The following is a 17,879-nucleotide window of genomic DNA, read 5'->3' as shown; positions in this document are numbered from 1 at the left end:
GTCAGCATAGCTTTGTGTGGGGCAGGTTATGGCTTACAAACTTGATTGAGTTTGTTTTGAGGAGGTGACAAAGGTGCTTAATGAGGGCAAGGCAGTGGACATTATCTACGTGGACTTTAGTAAGGCATTTAACAGGGTCCCTCATGGTAGGTTAATCCAGAAGATAGAGATGCACGGGACCCAGGGTGAATTGCAAGTTTGGATTCAGAACTGGCTTGCCCATAGGAGAGTGACAGTAGGGGTGGAATGCTGTTATTCTGGCTGGAGGTTAAGGTTGTTGTTTGTGACACATATCAATGATTTGAATGAAAATGTAGATGAGTGGATTAGCAAGTGTGTGGATGATACAAAGATTGGTGGAGTTGTGGACAGTGTAACAGACTATCAAACAATATAGCAGGATATAAATCCATTACAGATATGGGCAGAGAACTGGCAGATCCAGGTAGGTGGTGTTGCACGTTGTGAGGTCAAATGAAAGTAAAAAGTATGCAGGCCCATTAATAGCATTGAAGTAGAGGGATCTTGGGTTCCAGGTCCATAGTTCACTGAAAGTGGCTACACAAGTGGATAAGGTGGTAAAGGCAGCACATGGCATGCTCACCTTCACTGGTAGGGGTACTGAGTATGAGAGCAAGGGAGTCATGCTGCAGCTATACAAAACTTTAGTCAGACCACACTTGGAGTACTGTGTGCAGTTCTGGTCACCCCATTATAGGAAGGGTGTGGAAACTGTGGAAAGGGTGTAGAAGAGGTTTACCAGGATGTTGCCTGGATTGGATGGTATGAGCTATAAAAGATTGGACAAACTTTGGTTGTTCCCCTGGAGTGTCAGAGGCTTAGGGGAGACATGATACAAGCTTTTAAAATTGAGAGGCATAGATAGGGTAGATGGTCAGTATCTTTTCTCCAGGGTAGAAATGTCAAAAACCAGAGGATATGCTTGAGGTTTTTTTTGGGTGGGGGATTAAAAAAAATTGTTTAAAAGGCAACATAAAGGGCAAGTTTTTACATAGAGAGTGGTAGGTACCTGGAGTGGGTTACCAGGTGTGGTAGTGGAAGCAGGCAGTTTGGTGGCGTTTAAGAGGCTTTTAGATAGACACATGAATACGAAGGGATGGAGGGATATGGCTGATACACAGGAGGAGGACACTTAGTACAAATTGGCATCAAGACCAGCACATCATGGGTACAATGGCCTGTCCAGTGCTGTACTATTCTATGTTCATTTTAGTAACTATTTGCCACAATGCAATCAATGAATTTATTGAGGTAGACAGCAGTCCATTAATGTCCATATGATTGTATCATAGGTCCATATGTGTATTGTCCTTCATCAATCAGGGAATTGAATTTAGGAGCCGTGAGGTATTGTTGCAGCTATATAGGTCCCTGGTCAGACTCCACTTGGAGTATTGTGCTCAGTTCTGGTCACCTCGCTACAGGAAAGATGTGGAAGCCGTAGAGAGGTTGCAGAGGAGATTTACAAGGATGCTGCCTGGAATGCAGAGCATGCCTTATGAAAGCAGGTTGAGGGAACTTGGCCTTTTCTCCTTTGAGAGACAGAGGATGAGGGGGGACCTGATTGAGGTGTATGATGAGAGGTATTGATAGGGTAGATAGTCAGGCTTTTCCCCAGGGCTGAATTGGTGGCCACAAGAGGACAGAGGTTTAAGGTGCTGGGGAGTAGATATAGAGATGTCAGGGGTAAGTTTTTTTTTACTCAGAGTGGTGAGTGCGTGGAATAGGCTGCCGGAAACAGTGGTGGAGGCTGATACGATGGGATCTTTCAAGAGACTGTTAGATAGGTATATGGAGCTGAGTAAAATAAAAGGCTATGGGTAAGCCTAGTAAATTTCTAGGGTAGGGACATGTTCGGCACAGCTTTGTGGGCCAAAGGGCCTGAATTGTGCTGTAATTGTTCTATGCATATTATGGCCATTATGTTGCTATTGTGCATTAGGAAACAACAAGAAACACAGATCATATGGTCTAATGAATACAAAGCAAATCGTAACAATCCCAAGTCTGGTTTTTGACATTTCTACCCTGGAGAAGGAATACAAGAGTTACAACCTCTTGTGAAAAAGATGATGCAGAGGTGGCTTTTCAGAATAATTCAGAATGTCACACAGTCAGATTCCACAAGAAAGCAAACTCTGATATTGAGGAATTACTGCAAAGGACTGCCTGAGTTTAGTAACGGAATGAATTACAGGGGAGGAATTTCAGCCTGGTGGTGTCTGCAGGTTTAAGTGATGTGGCCAAGCATCTTAAGGTATTTTTTTTAAAAGAAGTGTCAGCAAACAAAACTGAACAGAGCTATATATATTAGCAGATATATTAGGGCAGTTAGCCAGAGACAAAGAGGAAAGTTTCAAGGTGCATTTTAAAGGTGGAGAGATCAAGTTTAGGAAGGGAATTCCAGAACCTGGGCCTTTGCCAGCTCATCATTGGTGAAACAATTATATTCAACAAATCAAAACTGGAAATGGAGATGAATAACAAAAGCAAGATAGGAACAGGGCAAAAAGTTATGAAGAAAAATAAAAACAACAGAAATAAGTTTACTACTGAGGTATTACTTAACCAGGAACCAACGTGGGTCAGCAAGCCTAGAGAGGATAGGTGGACATGACATGAGAGAAAGAATTCTGGTTGGACCTCAATCAAACAAACAAACTACAGGAATAGACACAGTTAAATACAAAGAACAGAAATTCAATTTACTCATCCACATGTGAAATTTTAATGGTTAGAGTCCACGATTTATCCATGGTCTCCTAAAACATACTCATCCTGTAAATATTATATTCTCCACATTAAGATATTTTAAATCACTTCCATTCCAAAGTTACAAATGATCGATGATTTGACTTGTACACTTATTGAAATACCAAGCTACCAAATTTACTCAACTTTAAATGGCTATTGTATACAATTGGACAATATTTTAAATAACTGAATAAACAATTTCTCAATCACATGCGAAGAAAGCATTGGCTAGACAAACACATTAAGCAATTTGTTTCCAATTAGCTACATTTCCAATTAATCAATTTTACTGTGCACGTGAAAGCAAACATAAGTTTTTATGATCAAAAACATGCGTTTAAATCAGTGTAAGTAGACTAAGGTAATAACAACCTGAGCCAAAGCCAAAATTATACTAAATTCATCACTGATCAGGACACAACAGGGCTACATCAGAGCTTCACATTAATTACACTGGCAGATGTAAAGGCAAGTCAAAGCATTTCCAAAGCTAGAGAAACAGTATGGTCAGAAGGGACTGGGTGTTTTTCCCCCCCCCAAGGAAATGAGTTTTTCTACACACATCCACACAATCCTGCAAGTACTTCTACAACTCAAAGGTTTTACAGCAGAAAGAAATGCATTTCCTCAGGTGACTATTGCTAAGAGCTGATCAAAAGATCAATGACCACAAATTCCTTAAATGTATTAATCTTGTGTGTCTTGGACAACAGACAAATCTATAACTATCTTCTGAAAATCCACAAAGTACAGTATGTTACATAAAAACAAACTGCATTAATGCTTATATTTACTTATATTCTAATTTGTTTAATATTAACAGTGGTTATCACCCAATCAAAAAAAATCTCTTCAATTTCAGCCAAATTCATTTGTGGAAAATGGAAATCAAAGGCATCATACACTGCAATACTCTTAGGAGGCCTTGCTGTTTAATAATAATGCATATTAACTTTTATTCTTTCCTTTGAAAAATTACATCTAATGCCAAAGTAGTGTTTTTATTTAAAAAGACTGCACAAGGAGATAAAGGCTGCTGCTAAGGAATCCTCTTGTGCTGAAGTAGTGTTTAAAACAAGGAGTAGGCTGCAAAGAGTTGCTAAAATTCTGAAAGATCAAACAAGTTCCAGGAAGGAGTAACAAAGAAAACTCTTATCCCACTTCAAAAAACATCTTGCAAGCAACATGGGATTTGAGTTATAGGAAGTCTGAATAACAAAAAAATTCACAGGATGCATCAGAAGTGCAATATTCTAGCAGCGTGGCCTTTCCCAAAATTTCTCCTACAGGAAAGCACTTGGATTTGCTCGTGGATCTTTCTGGTTCCTGTATCTGTGTGTTAACCAAACTCCCAGAATCTGAAATAAAAATACTTGTAAGTTTTATAATTGGGTAGCATACTAGAACAAAAAAACAATAGTTCATGTTAAATTTTTTTTGAATGAAATGATACATATAATACTTCAGTAATTTTAATAATTTTCATGTTACCCAATAAATAATAGCCCATCTTGCACTTTGAAGTGGGGGGAGGGGGGGGGGGCGCGGGAGGAGTGAAGCAAAATGGTACAAGGGGAGCCAATGTTCTCAATGGATTTTGTCCAGAAATTAAACTATCCACACCTAGTTTAAAATCAGTTTTACTCTGGAACAAAAAACCTAGGTGAATTTATACACAGGTTGCAACAATGAACATGGATTTTAAAATTTGCTTTCTCATTTTGTGCCTTTAGATCAAAGTGACATTACAAAATCAGACATCAAAGCCAATTTAAGATTAAGATTGAACGAACAAGTGTCCATTATTTCTCCAGATATGCAACAAACTCAATAGTTAACTTTGAGTCACTGTTTATGGTACACATATGCTCTCACTTATGCATTTTAATGTTTCTGGAAATTTTTATTTTGTATTTAACTTAATGTAGTAATCAAATCAGCAGTGCACTAAAATGCTCAGTTTAGTCTACAGCAAATTGATTTAATGTTGGCATGTTTTAGTAATTATGGAATGTACAAATGAATTTCAAATTTTCATTGTATTAGAAGATATGAAATATTGTTTGCTACAATGAAATTCTCAATTGATTTGACAGAAGAGTTACCAGATTAGAAGGGGGATAGATCTTGATCCACTTGAAGCAATGGCTAAAGTGGCTATCACCTCAAAATAATTGGATCTAAGTTTTCCCACAGACTGGCCTCAAACATTCAAAGACAAAAGCACATTAAAAATGTAAATTCTCAAGTTAAAACAAAAAAATAGTTTAAAACTAATCCTCTCTGATGGCATTCCTCACCATGAACACTACCTTATTAATCCTCTTTGTTTTGTACTCTATTTGTAATTTATAGTAATTTTTGCACTGCGCTGCTGCCGTAACACAATAAATTTCATGTCATACAAATCAGTGATAATAAATCTGATTCTGGATAAGGTACAGTAATCAAATGAATCTGGTTCAGGATTAGAGGGCAAATTTCCCAGTATCATTGTTGAAACTTACTCTCCACCTTTGGGGTCCAATGTTGGAAAATACCTGGCATAATTTCAGAATTTCTGCAGGAATCCAACCTTCTGCACAGAACTACTGATATTTTGATACACCTCAGGTTGCTTAGGCACTGATTGTAATAAATCCAATACTAATCGTGTTTTAAAGAAACAAAGGACGGCAGATGCTGGAATCTAGATGAAAAACACAATGATGCTGGAGGAACTCAGCAGGCCAGGCAGTATCCATGGAGAAAAACAGGCGGTCAACATTTCAGGTTGGGACCCTTCCTCAAGATAGGAAAAGGGGAAGTCCTATATATTGGAGGGAAAAGCAGGGCAGTGATGGGTGGACAAAAGAGGAGAGGCAGGGTGGGCACACAGGGTCGTGATTGGTAGATGCAGGTAAGAGATAGTGATAGGTAGGTGCGGGGGAGGAGGGGAGAGCAGATCCGCCAGGGGATGGGTCAAAAGGTAAGAAAAGAGGAAAAAAATGGCAGCTAGGAAAGGAAGAAGAGAAGAAGTATGGTGGGGGGGGAGGGTATTACCTACAAGTGGGAGAATTCAATATTCATACATTAGGCTGCAAGGTTCCAAGACAGAAAATGAGGTGCTGTTCCTCCAGTTTTGCTCTTAGAATTACTCCTGGCAGTGGAGGAGGAGCAGAGGACTGTCATATCAGTGACAGTGTGGGGGGGGGGGGGGGGGGGGGGGGGGGGGGGGGTGGGTGCGAGGTGGAGGGAGTTGAAGTGACTGGCAACAGGGAGATGCTGGTCACGATTACAGGCCGAGTGCAGGTGTTCTGCAAAACGGTCACCTGGTCAGCGCTTGGTCTCGCCAGTGTAGAGGAGGCCACACTTGGAGCACCAATGCAGTAGATGATATTAAGGCATGTGCAAGTGAATCTCTGTCTCACCTGGAAGGACTGTTTGGGTCCCTGGATGGAGGTGATGTAGGGACAGGTGTTGCACCTATGGTGGGGGCAGTGTAAAGTTCCCAGGGTGGGAGAGAGGAGTGAACTAGGGAGTTTTGTTTTTAAAATAAATTTTGTTTTTAAAAAGTCTGAGATGCAACAAACACTCCCTAATGGTTAACAGCAAAACAACAACGTAGTAATTTTGTTAACTGTTTTGCAGCTGAACTTAAAAACTTCCAAAGACAACCAAGGGTATTTTTTTTTACTAATTTGAGAAATGTATTCTTGTTATTGATTATTCCTGTAAGGTTTTACATAAAATGTTTACATCATCCTATACAAAGAAACTCTAAAACAGCTCTGCAGCACTTGAAATTAAAAAAAACACTATTTAGGTAAGAATGTATTAGAGCTACTTCAAGTTTTAAAAAAATTGAGCTGCTTCTTTAAATTAAGTTCTTTCAAAGAAAGTTTTACTGACCTCAGTGAAGCTGAAGAAAAGACCTATACCACCAACAAATCTCAGTACTTCACCAGCATAGGTTCTTAAAATTGGTCCACATGGTTTACAGTTATTGGTACAATGCTGCAAAAACAAAGAGGTAGAGATCATTTCTCTTCACAGTTAAAATTTTCGTGAAATATGCATTTTTGAAAATAATTCTCAAAATCTTGTGGTAAGGTTTCCCTTCTTTGTGGAAGGAATGTCCCACCATTTGGTGGGAAAGCTAACATTTTTTCCTATCCCCAAATGCCCTGAGAATATTGTGTCCTGCCCCCAATAAAACAATGCAACCCATGTGGTGGAAATCCTCCTACATGGATGCTCATTAGGGAGTGTCAATACTTAGGCTCAGCAATGAAGGGAAGGCAAAATTATTTCAAAGGCAGGATAGTGTGCGATTTGGAAAGGAACTTGCAGATTGTAGAGTTCACATGCACTTCCTGTCCTTCTCCAAGTAGACAATAGGAGGCCACGGAGAGGTACCTTTGAACCAACCTACAGTAGGTGATTCTTGTAGAAAACACACACCACAGCTACAATGAAAAGGGAATTACTGTTTGGAGTGAATTAAGTACCAAACAAGGAGTGCTTTGTCCTCAATGGTGTCAAGCCTGAGTTTTATTAAAGCTTCATTCATCTAAAAAGAATGGAGAGTGTTCAATCTGTACTAGATGGTTGAAAGCCTTCAAGAATCAGAAGGCAAGTTATTTGCTGTAAGATATCCAGAACTGCGATATAGCCACATTGTTTACATGTAGCTGCTCCATATAAGTTACAGGTCAATGGTAAGCCCCCTTAAGAACGTTAATGATGAAGGACCCAGCTGGAACACCACCATTTCCACTGCCTTTGGTTTCAATGCTATTAGTTTATCCTCTTAATACCAGTCCTCTGAATGCATTTGTGCAATACGAGCTAACACAGTGAACATTTTACACGATGTTTCTTAAAACTTCAAGAGACAGTGGCTAACTTGGGAATCTGGGAAGATCTCATAACACTAGAATCAGTAAAACTGCAGCAATGGAGGAGCCCATTCAGCCCAGTTTTTTCACACCAATGCTATTTAACCAGTCCACTGACCCCTACAGGAATCCATAAATGGAGCTGGCAGATATTGGCACAGAAATAAAGGATTGGGAATTTATGGGCAATTGTCTTCATTTTCCAGTGAGCACTGACTGCCTGGAAGGAGTCTCCATCATGTTTTCTTACATTTGGTAAAGTAATTTTCAATGTGGCTAATATGTCAAACACACATACATATTTATATACAAAACCTCAGGATAAACATTTAGATATTTAACTTAAGTAGCATTAACAACTTGACAGTTCATCTAGATTTGTTCATTTTTGGTTGTCAGCTTGCTGAGGGTTCACAGAATCAAGGGTCTTTCCAATTTCCTGTAAATGATAGCCATTTTGTTAAGGACAGACTACAGAGGAATCACCAGCCTTGTCTCTCAATTAATCAGCATTGTCTTGCTTTCAACCTGGCTGCAGTGGTTCCAACAAGATGTGGGAAACTGGTGGGCCAAATGGCCCATTTCCATGCTGTATGACTAAGATGCTGCATGGCAACTGTATTCCATGCCTGCTGTCACAATGAATACAGATCAAGACCATTACTTCTGAGGCCAGCATCATTTGAGTACATTCACTCCAACTGTGGCTACCTTAGGGCCAATTCAAGGCTTGAAACAGACTACTGGTGAGGATACACAGGTGTCTGGTTTTGTTGTTTCAGAAATTCCACATATGCTGTTCAACAACAGACCTAAATGATGTTGATGATTACAAGTACATCTCATTGGCACCACTGTCCTGTTGCCTCCTCGGAGATTTCGTAGTTACAAAAACAAATTTAAATTTGGTCTTTACTAAAAAGTAGTTTAATTTCAGCTGTTTGTCTTAATGTTATGCCAGTAGAGTACGAAACCAGGTCGTGTGCCATGGCAACTTGAAGTATTACATTCCCAGAGAGAAACAAACTTAAAAAGTGCAGTAGTTTGTTTTAGTAGGGCAGCTTCTCACTGGGCTTGAACTACATTTACAACCAGAGTGAAGCTGATAAGGAGGAATCCTGGAGTGGTATCACAACAAGAGGGTTTTTATTGGTCTTGGATATTTAAGAGACTCATTTCTGAATTATGCCATTACCATCATTTTGCTGCTCAGCTATACTGGCCAAAACAAATGCAGTTTTGTGCTGAATTAATCTAGATTAAAAATGCCAAAGATTAATATGTTAGATTCATATTACTTTTTGTCCACAAGGACAGTTGAAGAGACTGATATCTTATTTCAAGCATTTTATACACTTACAGTTTTGCAGGTTTCATTCACGTTCACTTCATTAAATCCACAGCAGTTTAGATATCCCTCCACATCTCCTCTGGTTTCTACCGATTTGTTCCATCCCACTTCCAGAAAATGGTTCTAAAAGAAAAAGTTACTTTGCTATTCAAAAATTGGCGAAAGAGCTTATGTTTGTAAGACGCATCATCTCTCACAGCATCTCGAAAAGCTTCACAATGCATGACAAAACATATTTAGTGTCTCAATTTAATTTTGCATCCAGAAGACAATACCCATGTTAGTTTGTTTTGATCTTAACTTGAGTTATTTAAAAAAACTTGCCATAAACAGGAAAGAGTTAAGATAATATGAGAGAGACCAAAAATCATGAGGCTGAGGCTCTGTGGTATAAATTTAGCTTGTAGATACAGTGGAGTCATTTTTGGGTCATCAATAAGCCAGGTTTGAAAATAAAAAAAGCAGATGCTGGAAATCTAAAACTTGGTCTTCAATAAGAAATTAAATCAAGTCTGGCATCATAGGAACTACCTTGGAAATAATCTAATAAAAATAAATATTTAACAGAGATATGACCAGGATCTAGCAGAGGTGCATAAAGGATCTAAAATTCAGTGTGTAACAGAGACTGTTCTATCAGAAGAGCAGTGAAGACAAATGAAACAAACCATAGAAGATTGGTAAAATCCAATCAGAGTAGGGTGAAACCTAAACCTTTGGGATCATTACAGGGGAGTTAGATGATCCAAGGAATTAATTATCGGAGGCTCAGGTACATACTAGATCATGATTGTTATTTATGCATTTTTGGGGGGTAGGTGTTGAAAGCAAGGCTAGCATTTATTGCTCATTCCTAATGCCTCTTCTTGAGCTGCTTCAGTCCAGATAAAAACCTATTATGCTGTTGGATAGGGAACTCCAAGATTTAAATGCAGTTATGCTTAGGGAATATTTCCAAGTCAGACCTACTACTTTTAGTGACAGAATCCACATAGTTGCTTTGGTTGAGTTTCTGGCCAATGGCAACCTTCAATATGAAGGAGACTATTGAATATAAAGGGTAGGCAGTTAGACTTTGTTGCAGATGGTCATTGCCTGGCACTTTCATTGCAAAAATATTATTTCTGTCTTCAGCCAAGCCCAAATATGACATACAAGAATACAAATTAGGAACAGAAATCGGCCACTTGGCCCCTCAAGCCTGCTTCACCATTCAGTATGATCATGGCTGATCAATTGTAACCTCAATGCATTTTTGTTAATTCCAGTAACTTTTTGCTCTCTTGCTTATCAACAATATCTGTCTTTAAAATAGTCAAAGACATGCTTCAACTGCCTTTTGAGGAAGAGACTTTCAAAGACTTGCCACACTCTGAAATAGAAGTCTTAAATGGACAATCCTCTTTTTAAAAAACTAATGGCTCCTAGTTCTGGATTCTCCCACAAAAAACTTCCTGTCCACATCCAACCTTTTAAAGATCCCTTAGGATCTTGCATGCTTCAATTAATTGGCCCCTCACTTTTCCAAATTCCAGTGGATGCAAACCGAGCCAACACACCCATTCCAGGTATGCCTAGTAAACTTTCTCTGAACTGCTTCTAACAATGTAGTAAGATACTTGCAACGTAGGATTAATCTGCAATATTACGAGACAAGAGTGTATTTCTGCTTTCTTGAGGCAGATGCATTTTGGGTAACTGAGCTAACTGAACCAGCTGCACAAAAAACAATGCAACCACCCACCCTTCAGAGATAACTTCATCTCCACCTGACCAGGAGTTGCATTCAGGATTGCCTCCACAACAGAGCTAGTTCCTGGGTTGTCCCACATGATAATCAGCAGTCCAGGAATAGGACAAAGATGTACCCAAGTTATGAAGTCCAGTGATGAAACACCAGGCCTCCCACCCTCCTCTCCCCCCCTCCCCCGCAGTCAGCTGATTGCGCAGAGGAGGTGATAACTACTAATAACACACATCTGACACTTAGTTGATGCAATGGTGATAACAAAATTGTTACACAGTGGTAAAGCTGTATTATCTTGGCTTAATGCATGGAGGCATTACGTTCCTAGGCCTTCAATATCATTCCTGTAACGCAAAGCCTTGACAAAAAACTGACAAAATTTATTTTCTCCCCCCACAAATAAGTTACACGAGAGCGAATTTTTATTCCATATCTCAAATTCTTCAGTAGCAATTTGTGAATTCCTTAAGGGCGAATTTCCATTACCCAAACTGTCATAACAGGGAGGTATACACTGTATAAAAATGATTTGCGCACCATCAGCGAGAGTGTGCAAGCTGTACCTTGAAGGTAAATAGGCACCTCTCCCGCAAGTGAAGATCAAATAACTACATTTCTGTTTCACCCAAATACAGGTGTTGTGAGAGTAGCTGTTATGGAGGCAAAGATTTTTCCTTAAATAAGGAGACCAATGCTATACACAGTAATCCAAATGTGATCTCACTAATGCCCTGCATACTAAGGCATAACTTTCCTCCTGTTGTTTTCCATTTCCCTTGCAATTATCTATAATACAGTAATTAAAAAACCCACCAGCACGTGTCTCCTTACCAGCCTTTTACAAATCATGCACTAGGACACCCAGTATTCCTCTGCATCACAAAACTCCGCAATCTCTTTATTTATGTAACAGGTTTCTTTGTTTTCCCTGCCAAAAATGCTAATTCACACTTTTCCACTTTGTATTCAATTTGCCATACTTTTATCCACTCACTAAATGTAACTACATGTTGTGAAGAGGAGATAAGGCTACAAAACTTTTCTACTTCTTGTCAACAGTAAATACAGCAATCATGCATTCTGCGACATCAAAGGTCAATTACATAAATTGTTGATCCTTGCCAAACAGAAAGACCCCTTTATGCTTACTGTTTTCTGTTAGCCAGTTCATCTGTCCATGCCAATACGTTGCATAGAATTGTACAGCGCAGAAATGGATCCTCTGGCCCACCACATCCACACCGATCCCTCTGCCATCACACCAATCCTGCTTGTCCACTCTAGATCTGTAACACTCTATGCCCATTTAAGTGCCTGTCCAAGAGTCTCATAAAGTTATTGAATCTGACCCCACTACCTCCTCTGGCAAGCAAGTTTCAGAGATCCCAGGGTGGAAATGAAATTTACTAGAGGGCAGAGATTGAAGGTGAGAGGGGGAAAAGTTTAAGTGAGATTTAGGAGGCAAGTTTTTTTTTATATAAAAAAAAGTGGTAGGTGCCTGGAATTCACTGCCAGGGGAGGTGATGGAAGCAGATACAACATCAACATTCAAGAGGCATTTGGCCAGTCATATGAATGAGGCAAGGGATGGAAGGATTAGGCCACATGCAGGCAGATAGAATAACTTTAAGCTGGTATCATGGTTGGCACAGACATCTTGCACCGAAGGGCCTATTCCTGTGCTGTACTGTTCTATGTCAACCACTGCAAAAATAAATCCCTTTTAAAACTCCTTCCTCTTACCTTCAAGCCAAACCCTCTTAATTTTGATACCCTGGCCAAGGGAGAAAGTTTCTGACTATTACCCTATCTATGCTTCTAATAATTTGACATTCCTCTATTAAGTCATCCCTCAGCCTCCTTCACTCCAGGGAAAACAAACACAGCCTATTCAATCTCCCCATAACAAAAGTCCTCCAATCAAGTGAACCTCCACTACACTCTCTCCAGTGCAACCATAACCTTCCTACAGTGCGGTGACTAGCACTGCACACAATACTCTGAGATCTAACCAGTGTTTTGTAAAGTTGCAATATAATATGTCCTAACCTAGGAAGGCAACCATGATGTATGCTGCCTTCACCATCCCATCCATCTTTGTTGCTACATTCAGGGAACTATGAACTTGAATCCCAAGTTCTCTTTGTACATCAACATTCTTCAACCACTGTACCATTTACTGTACATGTTCCACCCCTATTTGACTTCCAAAATGCATCACCCCTCACTTGCTGGGATAAAGTTCTATCAACCAATGCTCCACCCAGCTTAATACTCTGCTGTAGCTCCAGACAAATTTCCTATCCAGAACACCACCAACTTGCATGTTATCTGCAAACTTACTAATTATGCCTCCGACATTCACATCCAAGATGTCAATATATATCACAATCAACCAAGCACCAATCCCTGCAGTACACCATTGGTCACTGACTTCCAACAGAAAAGCATCCTTCCACTGCTACCCTGTTGTCTCGTCATCAAGCCAATTTTGGATCCAATTAGCCAGCTTTGCCTTGGGTCCCCAGTGGGGCCTTGTCAAATATCTTACTAAATGTCCACACTTCAATCTTCTGAGATACCTCCTCAAAAACTCAATCAAATTAGTGGCACAAGATTTCCCCCGTCCAATGCCACCGCTGACTTTCCCTGATCAGCCCCTGCCTTTCCAAATGTAAATAAATCCTTTTGCTTAGGATTTTTTCCAATAACTTCCTTTACCACTGACTTAAGGCTCACCAGCTTTACTAACCTGGCTTATCTCCACTGTTCTTCTTAAATAAAAGAAGGATATAGCTATCCTCAGTCTTCTGGCATCTCCCGTGACTAACAGAGATACAGATGAGGTGGTTCAGTTATTTAAATGCTAAATTTTACAGGATAGCTTTGGTGTTGAAGCCCTGTACACCAGGTTGCCCCAGTCTTATTAGAGCAAAAGACTGATCAGTAAGATATAATCCTGTTAGGATGAACACAGACACACAGATATATTTGATCATATGCCATTATAGATGGCTTCATCGGGGCTCCAGCTATCTCTGCCCTTGCTTCCTACAGCATCCTGGAATGGATGATCTGGCCCTGGACACTCATGCATCCCGTAACATTTAATTCCTCCTTAATACTGACCTGCTCCAGATTATCAACGTACCCCTCCCTAAATTCACTATTTTCCATGTCACCTGTATTCACCAAGAAGGACAAGTATTCATTTTGGACCTCAATCCATATCACCTGGCTCCACACTATCCATGACCAAACACCAATTCACTTGCACCTCTAGTGTATTGCATACAGTGTTCACAATATGGTCTCCTCTACACTACAGCAATCAAATGGAGACCAGGTGATCATTTTGTTGAACACCTGCGCTCAGTCCTCAAGAGCAATTCAGGGTTTCCAGTTGCCAGGCTCTTTAATTCATCACGTCATTCCCATTCTGATCTTTTTCTGTGGCCTCCTTCGCAATCCTTCTTAGTTTTTTTTGGGGGGGGGGGGGGGGGGTGGTGGTTCTCAAAATACATGGAATTGCAACAGTTACTCACTGCATACTTAGTAAAACAACAAAACAAAAAGTTCATGGTGCTGAATGGATAGCAGTACTTTTGGAATTGGATAGCCCCCAAAAAAAAAAACAGAAGACAGCCGGAAAGCTGAAGCCGAAAGTCAATCATGGTATCATATTGGCAATTATATAATCAAAAATAAGCAACAAGCTGTATATAATGCAGTATGATTAAATATCTGCATGTGTGTTCCTTCTAACAGGAAGAGGTCTTACTGGTCAGTCCTTCATCCTAATATGATGGGACAACCCAGGTAGACAGGGCTTCAGTAACAGAAGCTATCCTGTAAAATAAGCATTTAAAATCATTGAATCTCCTTATCTGTATTTTACGAGCCATTCTGCATATAATTGGCCATACTGGGTTAAGAGTCTAAAGAAATAATTAGCTCACCAGACATATATAAAAAAGTCAAGTCAAAATTTATACTGAAAATACTAGGATCTGGAATTTCATTTTTATTATTGAATATGCAAACATTTGGTTGATTGAGGAAAAGGATATTTTGAAGATCAACATCTTTTTCAGAAGATATTTGATAAGTACAGTATATGGACAGGAAGGTTTTGGAGGGATCCAGGCCAATCACAGGCAAATGAAACTAGCTTAGGTGGGCACCTTGGTCAGCATGGACAAGTTGGGCCAAGGGACTGTTTCCCGTGCTGTATTATGTTATGACTATGACCTCAGAGCTGATACAAAACTCATGGTTGACTGGGCAGCAGTGATCTCCATTCTCCCCGTATGCTTCAGTGTCCTGGACTACCTGCAACAGTGACTGCAAGGAAATAGAAAAATGCCATTTTTGCAAAACATTCCAAGCTAATCAAGATAACTGTCCTCTCCCAGGCCAACATCTAGGTGTTGAGGGATGAGCTTCTCCATGACAAGCAGGCCACCATGTTTGCCACCCTGATGCCAGACTTCCGAAATCGGCTCTCCACTTATAGCTCTGCCATTGGAGATTACCAGGTGGATGGAGAAAAGATTCAAGGACATGCTTGAAGCTGGCTTGAAGTGCAACATCCCCGTCGACTCCTGCAAACCGCTGGCACTTGACTGTTTGAAGTGGGGAAGCAGCATTCAGGATGATGTTGACAATCTTGAGACACACAGAAGTTCTGCATAACTGGCTAAAGCAAAGTACAGACTCACAAACTATCCACTACCCACCCATAAACCACCACCTGCAGAAGTGTCTGCTGTCCCCCACATTGGCCTCATTAGCTACTTCAGAACCCACAAAAAACAAAGTGGATGATCTAAGAAGAACATCACAAGCAAGATCTGGAAAATTTACCATGTGCCCTAATTGCTCCTTGGAACCATTACTGAATCAAGCACCTTGGTGGATCTGGAGTTACATACAAGCCAAGAAGGGCAGATTTCTTTCCCTGAAGAACAAGTGCATCAGATGGGTCTTTACAACAAAATATAGTTTCACGTTTGTTGTTAAACCCCAGATTTACTTAACTACAGAGAATCTAACAGCTACAGGATTTGGTGGTGCTGGACTAGTAGATTTCCTGGATCATTGGATGTTACTCCTAAAAATATATCAATACTTTTTTTTATTTCACCTTGCTGAAACAAAATATATTACAGTTGTATAATAATTTTTCTTTGTGAATCAGGTGCATTTAAAAAGGGAGCAGGAAACTGAGTCACTGGTGAGCACAAAGAAGCCCAAAATGCTCAAGTACTCTGGTCCCTGGTGCAAACACAGCCCACACTCCAGACTCTAGCTGCACACTCCACTCACTCTCTGGACCCCGAGCTTTCAATTTGGACTTACGAAGGAGCCAGATGCCGAACCATTGCGATTTCCAAACAATCAAATACTAACTGGAGTTTGAATTTAAATTCCCCAGCTCCCATGGCAGGATCTGAATTCCCATCTCTGACCAACAATCCAAACATTTAGATTCTAGTCCAGTAACTCACTATTTTGCTGCTGCCCTCCTACTATTCAGGTCCAAGGATATCAGTACTAACACTACCATAAAGCTTATTATTAAATCCAATGTGTAGGTAATGCCTGAACAGGATGAAGGTTCGTTCAAAACAATGTAAAGGAGAAACTAAAGACCATTTCTAAACTTGTGAAATGAAGAACAAAGAATTTCCTTACCTGTTGATTCTCATTGAGCGCGAGGCTTGCACAGGAGATCGAGAACTGGACTACAAACACCAAGAACAGAATGATCATGTACTAATATCCAGCAGTCAAGGAAGAAAATAATGTTGTGTTCAGCTACTGATATTTTTGGTGCAGTAAGATACATACACACAATTGACCACTATTCCAATTCTCTCCACTATTCTATCTGCTCCAAAATTAGAATTGTGGTGTCATAGCCTTATTGGGCCACTTCTTTTTAAAGAAAACAAAGCATTCAAATTCTTGCCATTGCATTAGGCAAATAAGTAAATGTTAAGACTTCAGTTTTACATCTTTTAGGGACTTTGGATCAAGGAATAAATGATTTTTATCAGAGTACCAAGTGTGATGATGGGGTGGGGGAGTGTGAAATGGGAAAACATCCATTTTTAATTACAATTCAGGCTCCAGAGACAACTGGATAAGCCACAGGTATTTCAGATTTCCATTTTAATAGGTTTCATATCTCAACTTGTATTTAATTGCTAAAATTTACTTGCTTAGTTTTATGGAATGCTTTAGCCTTACTCATGCTGTTCTTCCCTTACATGTCATTAAAATTACACAAACTTGACAAATAATATTCCTTAACTGTTCTTTAGAACACAAAAGCCATTTAATCTCTGCACAGATACATAAAAACTTATTCAACCCATTGTTTGCCTGAATCCTGACTCAGCCATCTTCACAACCACCCATATGTTTGCCTGATGAAGGACTCATTTATTACACCAGTGAGCAGAAGGAAACAAGGATTTTCATATTTGCCACACCTGTCTAGCCCACCAGAATTTCAGTCATCAGCACCTGTACAGTATTTGATCATCAGACTTCTGAACTACCAGAAAATATTGGAACAACTTATTGGGAATCAACTGAGTTAACATCCTGCTATAGTGCCAGACCTTCAAAATAAAGTAAATGCTTAGAATTAAAAAAGTGAACAATATAGATGTTATTCTATAAACAGAGCACAAAGCTGCAATTCTTGTCTACAGCAGAACATCAATACACACAAAGAACAATTCTGAGCCTAGACAAGGAAATCTGATCACACTTGATACACTGCAACTGAATTAACTTACCTACTGGCAAACTGAAAAGGGACAATACAAGAGTTTTCTTTGGAAAGCAATGCAAGACGAATTGAGGGAGGGAGCACAAGAGCGAGATATCAGAGTGAATGGTGAAAACACAGCAGCAGTTGAGGCTGGGGTAAGGCATTCATTAGTGGGCTATGGTTCAGAGAAAGCTACGAGTTGTCAGAAAGCTGGCATCCAGCCTCTTAAAGGTAAAGGTCAGAATGGATTGGCTGGATGGCACAGAAATGGCAAATTGGATTCAATCCAGAGAAAGGCAAAATAATGCATTTGGGAAAGAGAAACAACCAAGGAAATAC

The 17,879-nt window shown here is 39.8% G+C and overlaps 1 protein-coding gene across 1 annotated transcript in view; it reads right to left on the bottom strand.

Annotated features, from left to right (window-relative positions):
- Nucleotides 1–2,705: 2,705 nt before the first annotated feature.
- Nucleotides 2,706–17,879, bottom strand: part of tspan13a (tetraspanin 13a) — a 37,046-nt gene continuing 21,872 nt past the window's right edge. The window contains exons 3-6 of the mRNA XM_052015954.1: nt 16,451–16,531; nt 9,016–9,129; nt 6,667–6,771; nt 2,706–4,133 (exon numbers count right to left, since the gene is read on the bottom strand). Of these exons, the coding sequence (XP_051871914.1) occupies nt 4,059–4,133; nt 6,667–6,771; nt 9,016–9,129; nt 16,451–16,531 (375 nt within the window). The 3' untranslated portion in view covers nt 2,706–4,058. The remainder of the gene's footprint in view (nt 4,134–6,666; nt 6,772–9,015; nt 9,130–16,450; nt 16,532–17,879) is intronic.

The sequence above is a fragment of the Pristis pectinata genome, chromosome 5 (genome assembly GCF_009764475.1).
Source record: "Pristis pectinata isolate sPriPec2 chromosome 5, sPriPec2.1.pri, whole genome shotgun sequence".
NCBI lineage: Eukaryota > Metazoa > Chordata > Chondrichthyes > Rhinopristiformes > Pristidae > Pristis > Pristis pectinata.
The sequence above is the reverse complement of the archived record's forward strand: the minus strand, read 5'-3'. Positions and strand labels throughout refer to the sequence as shown.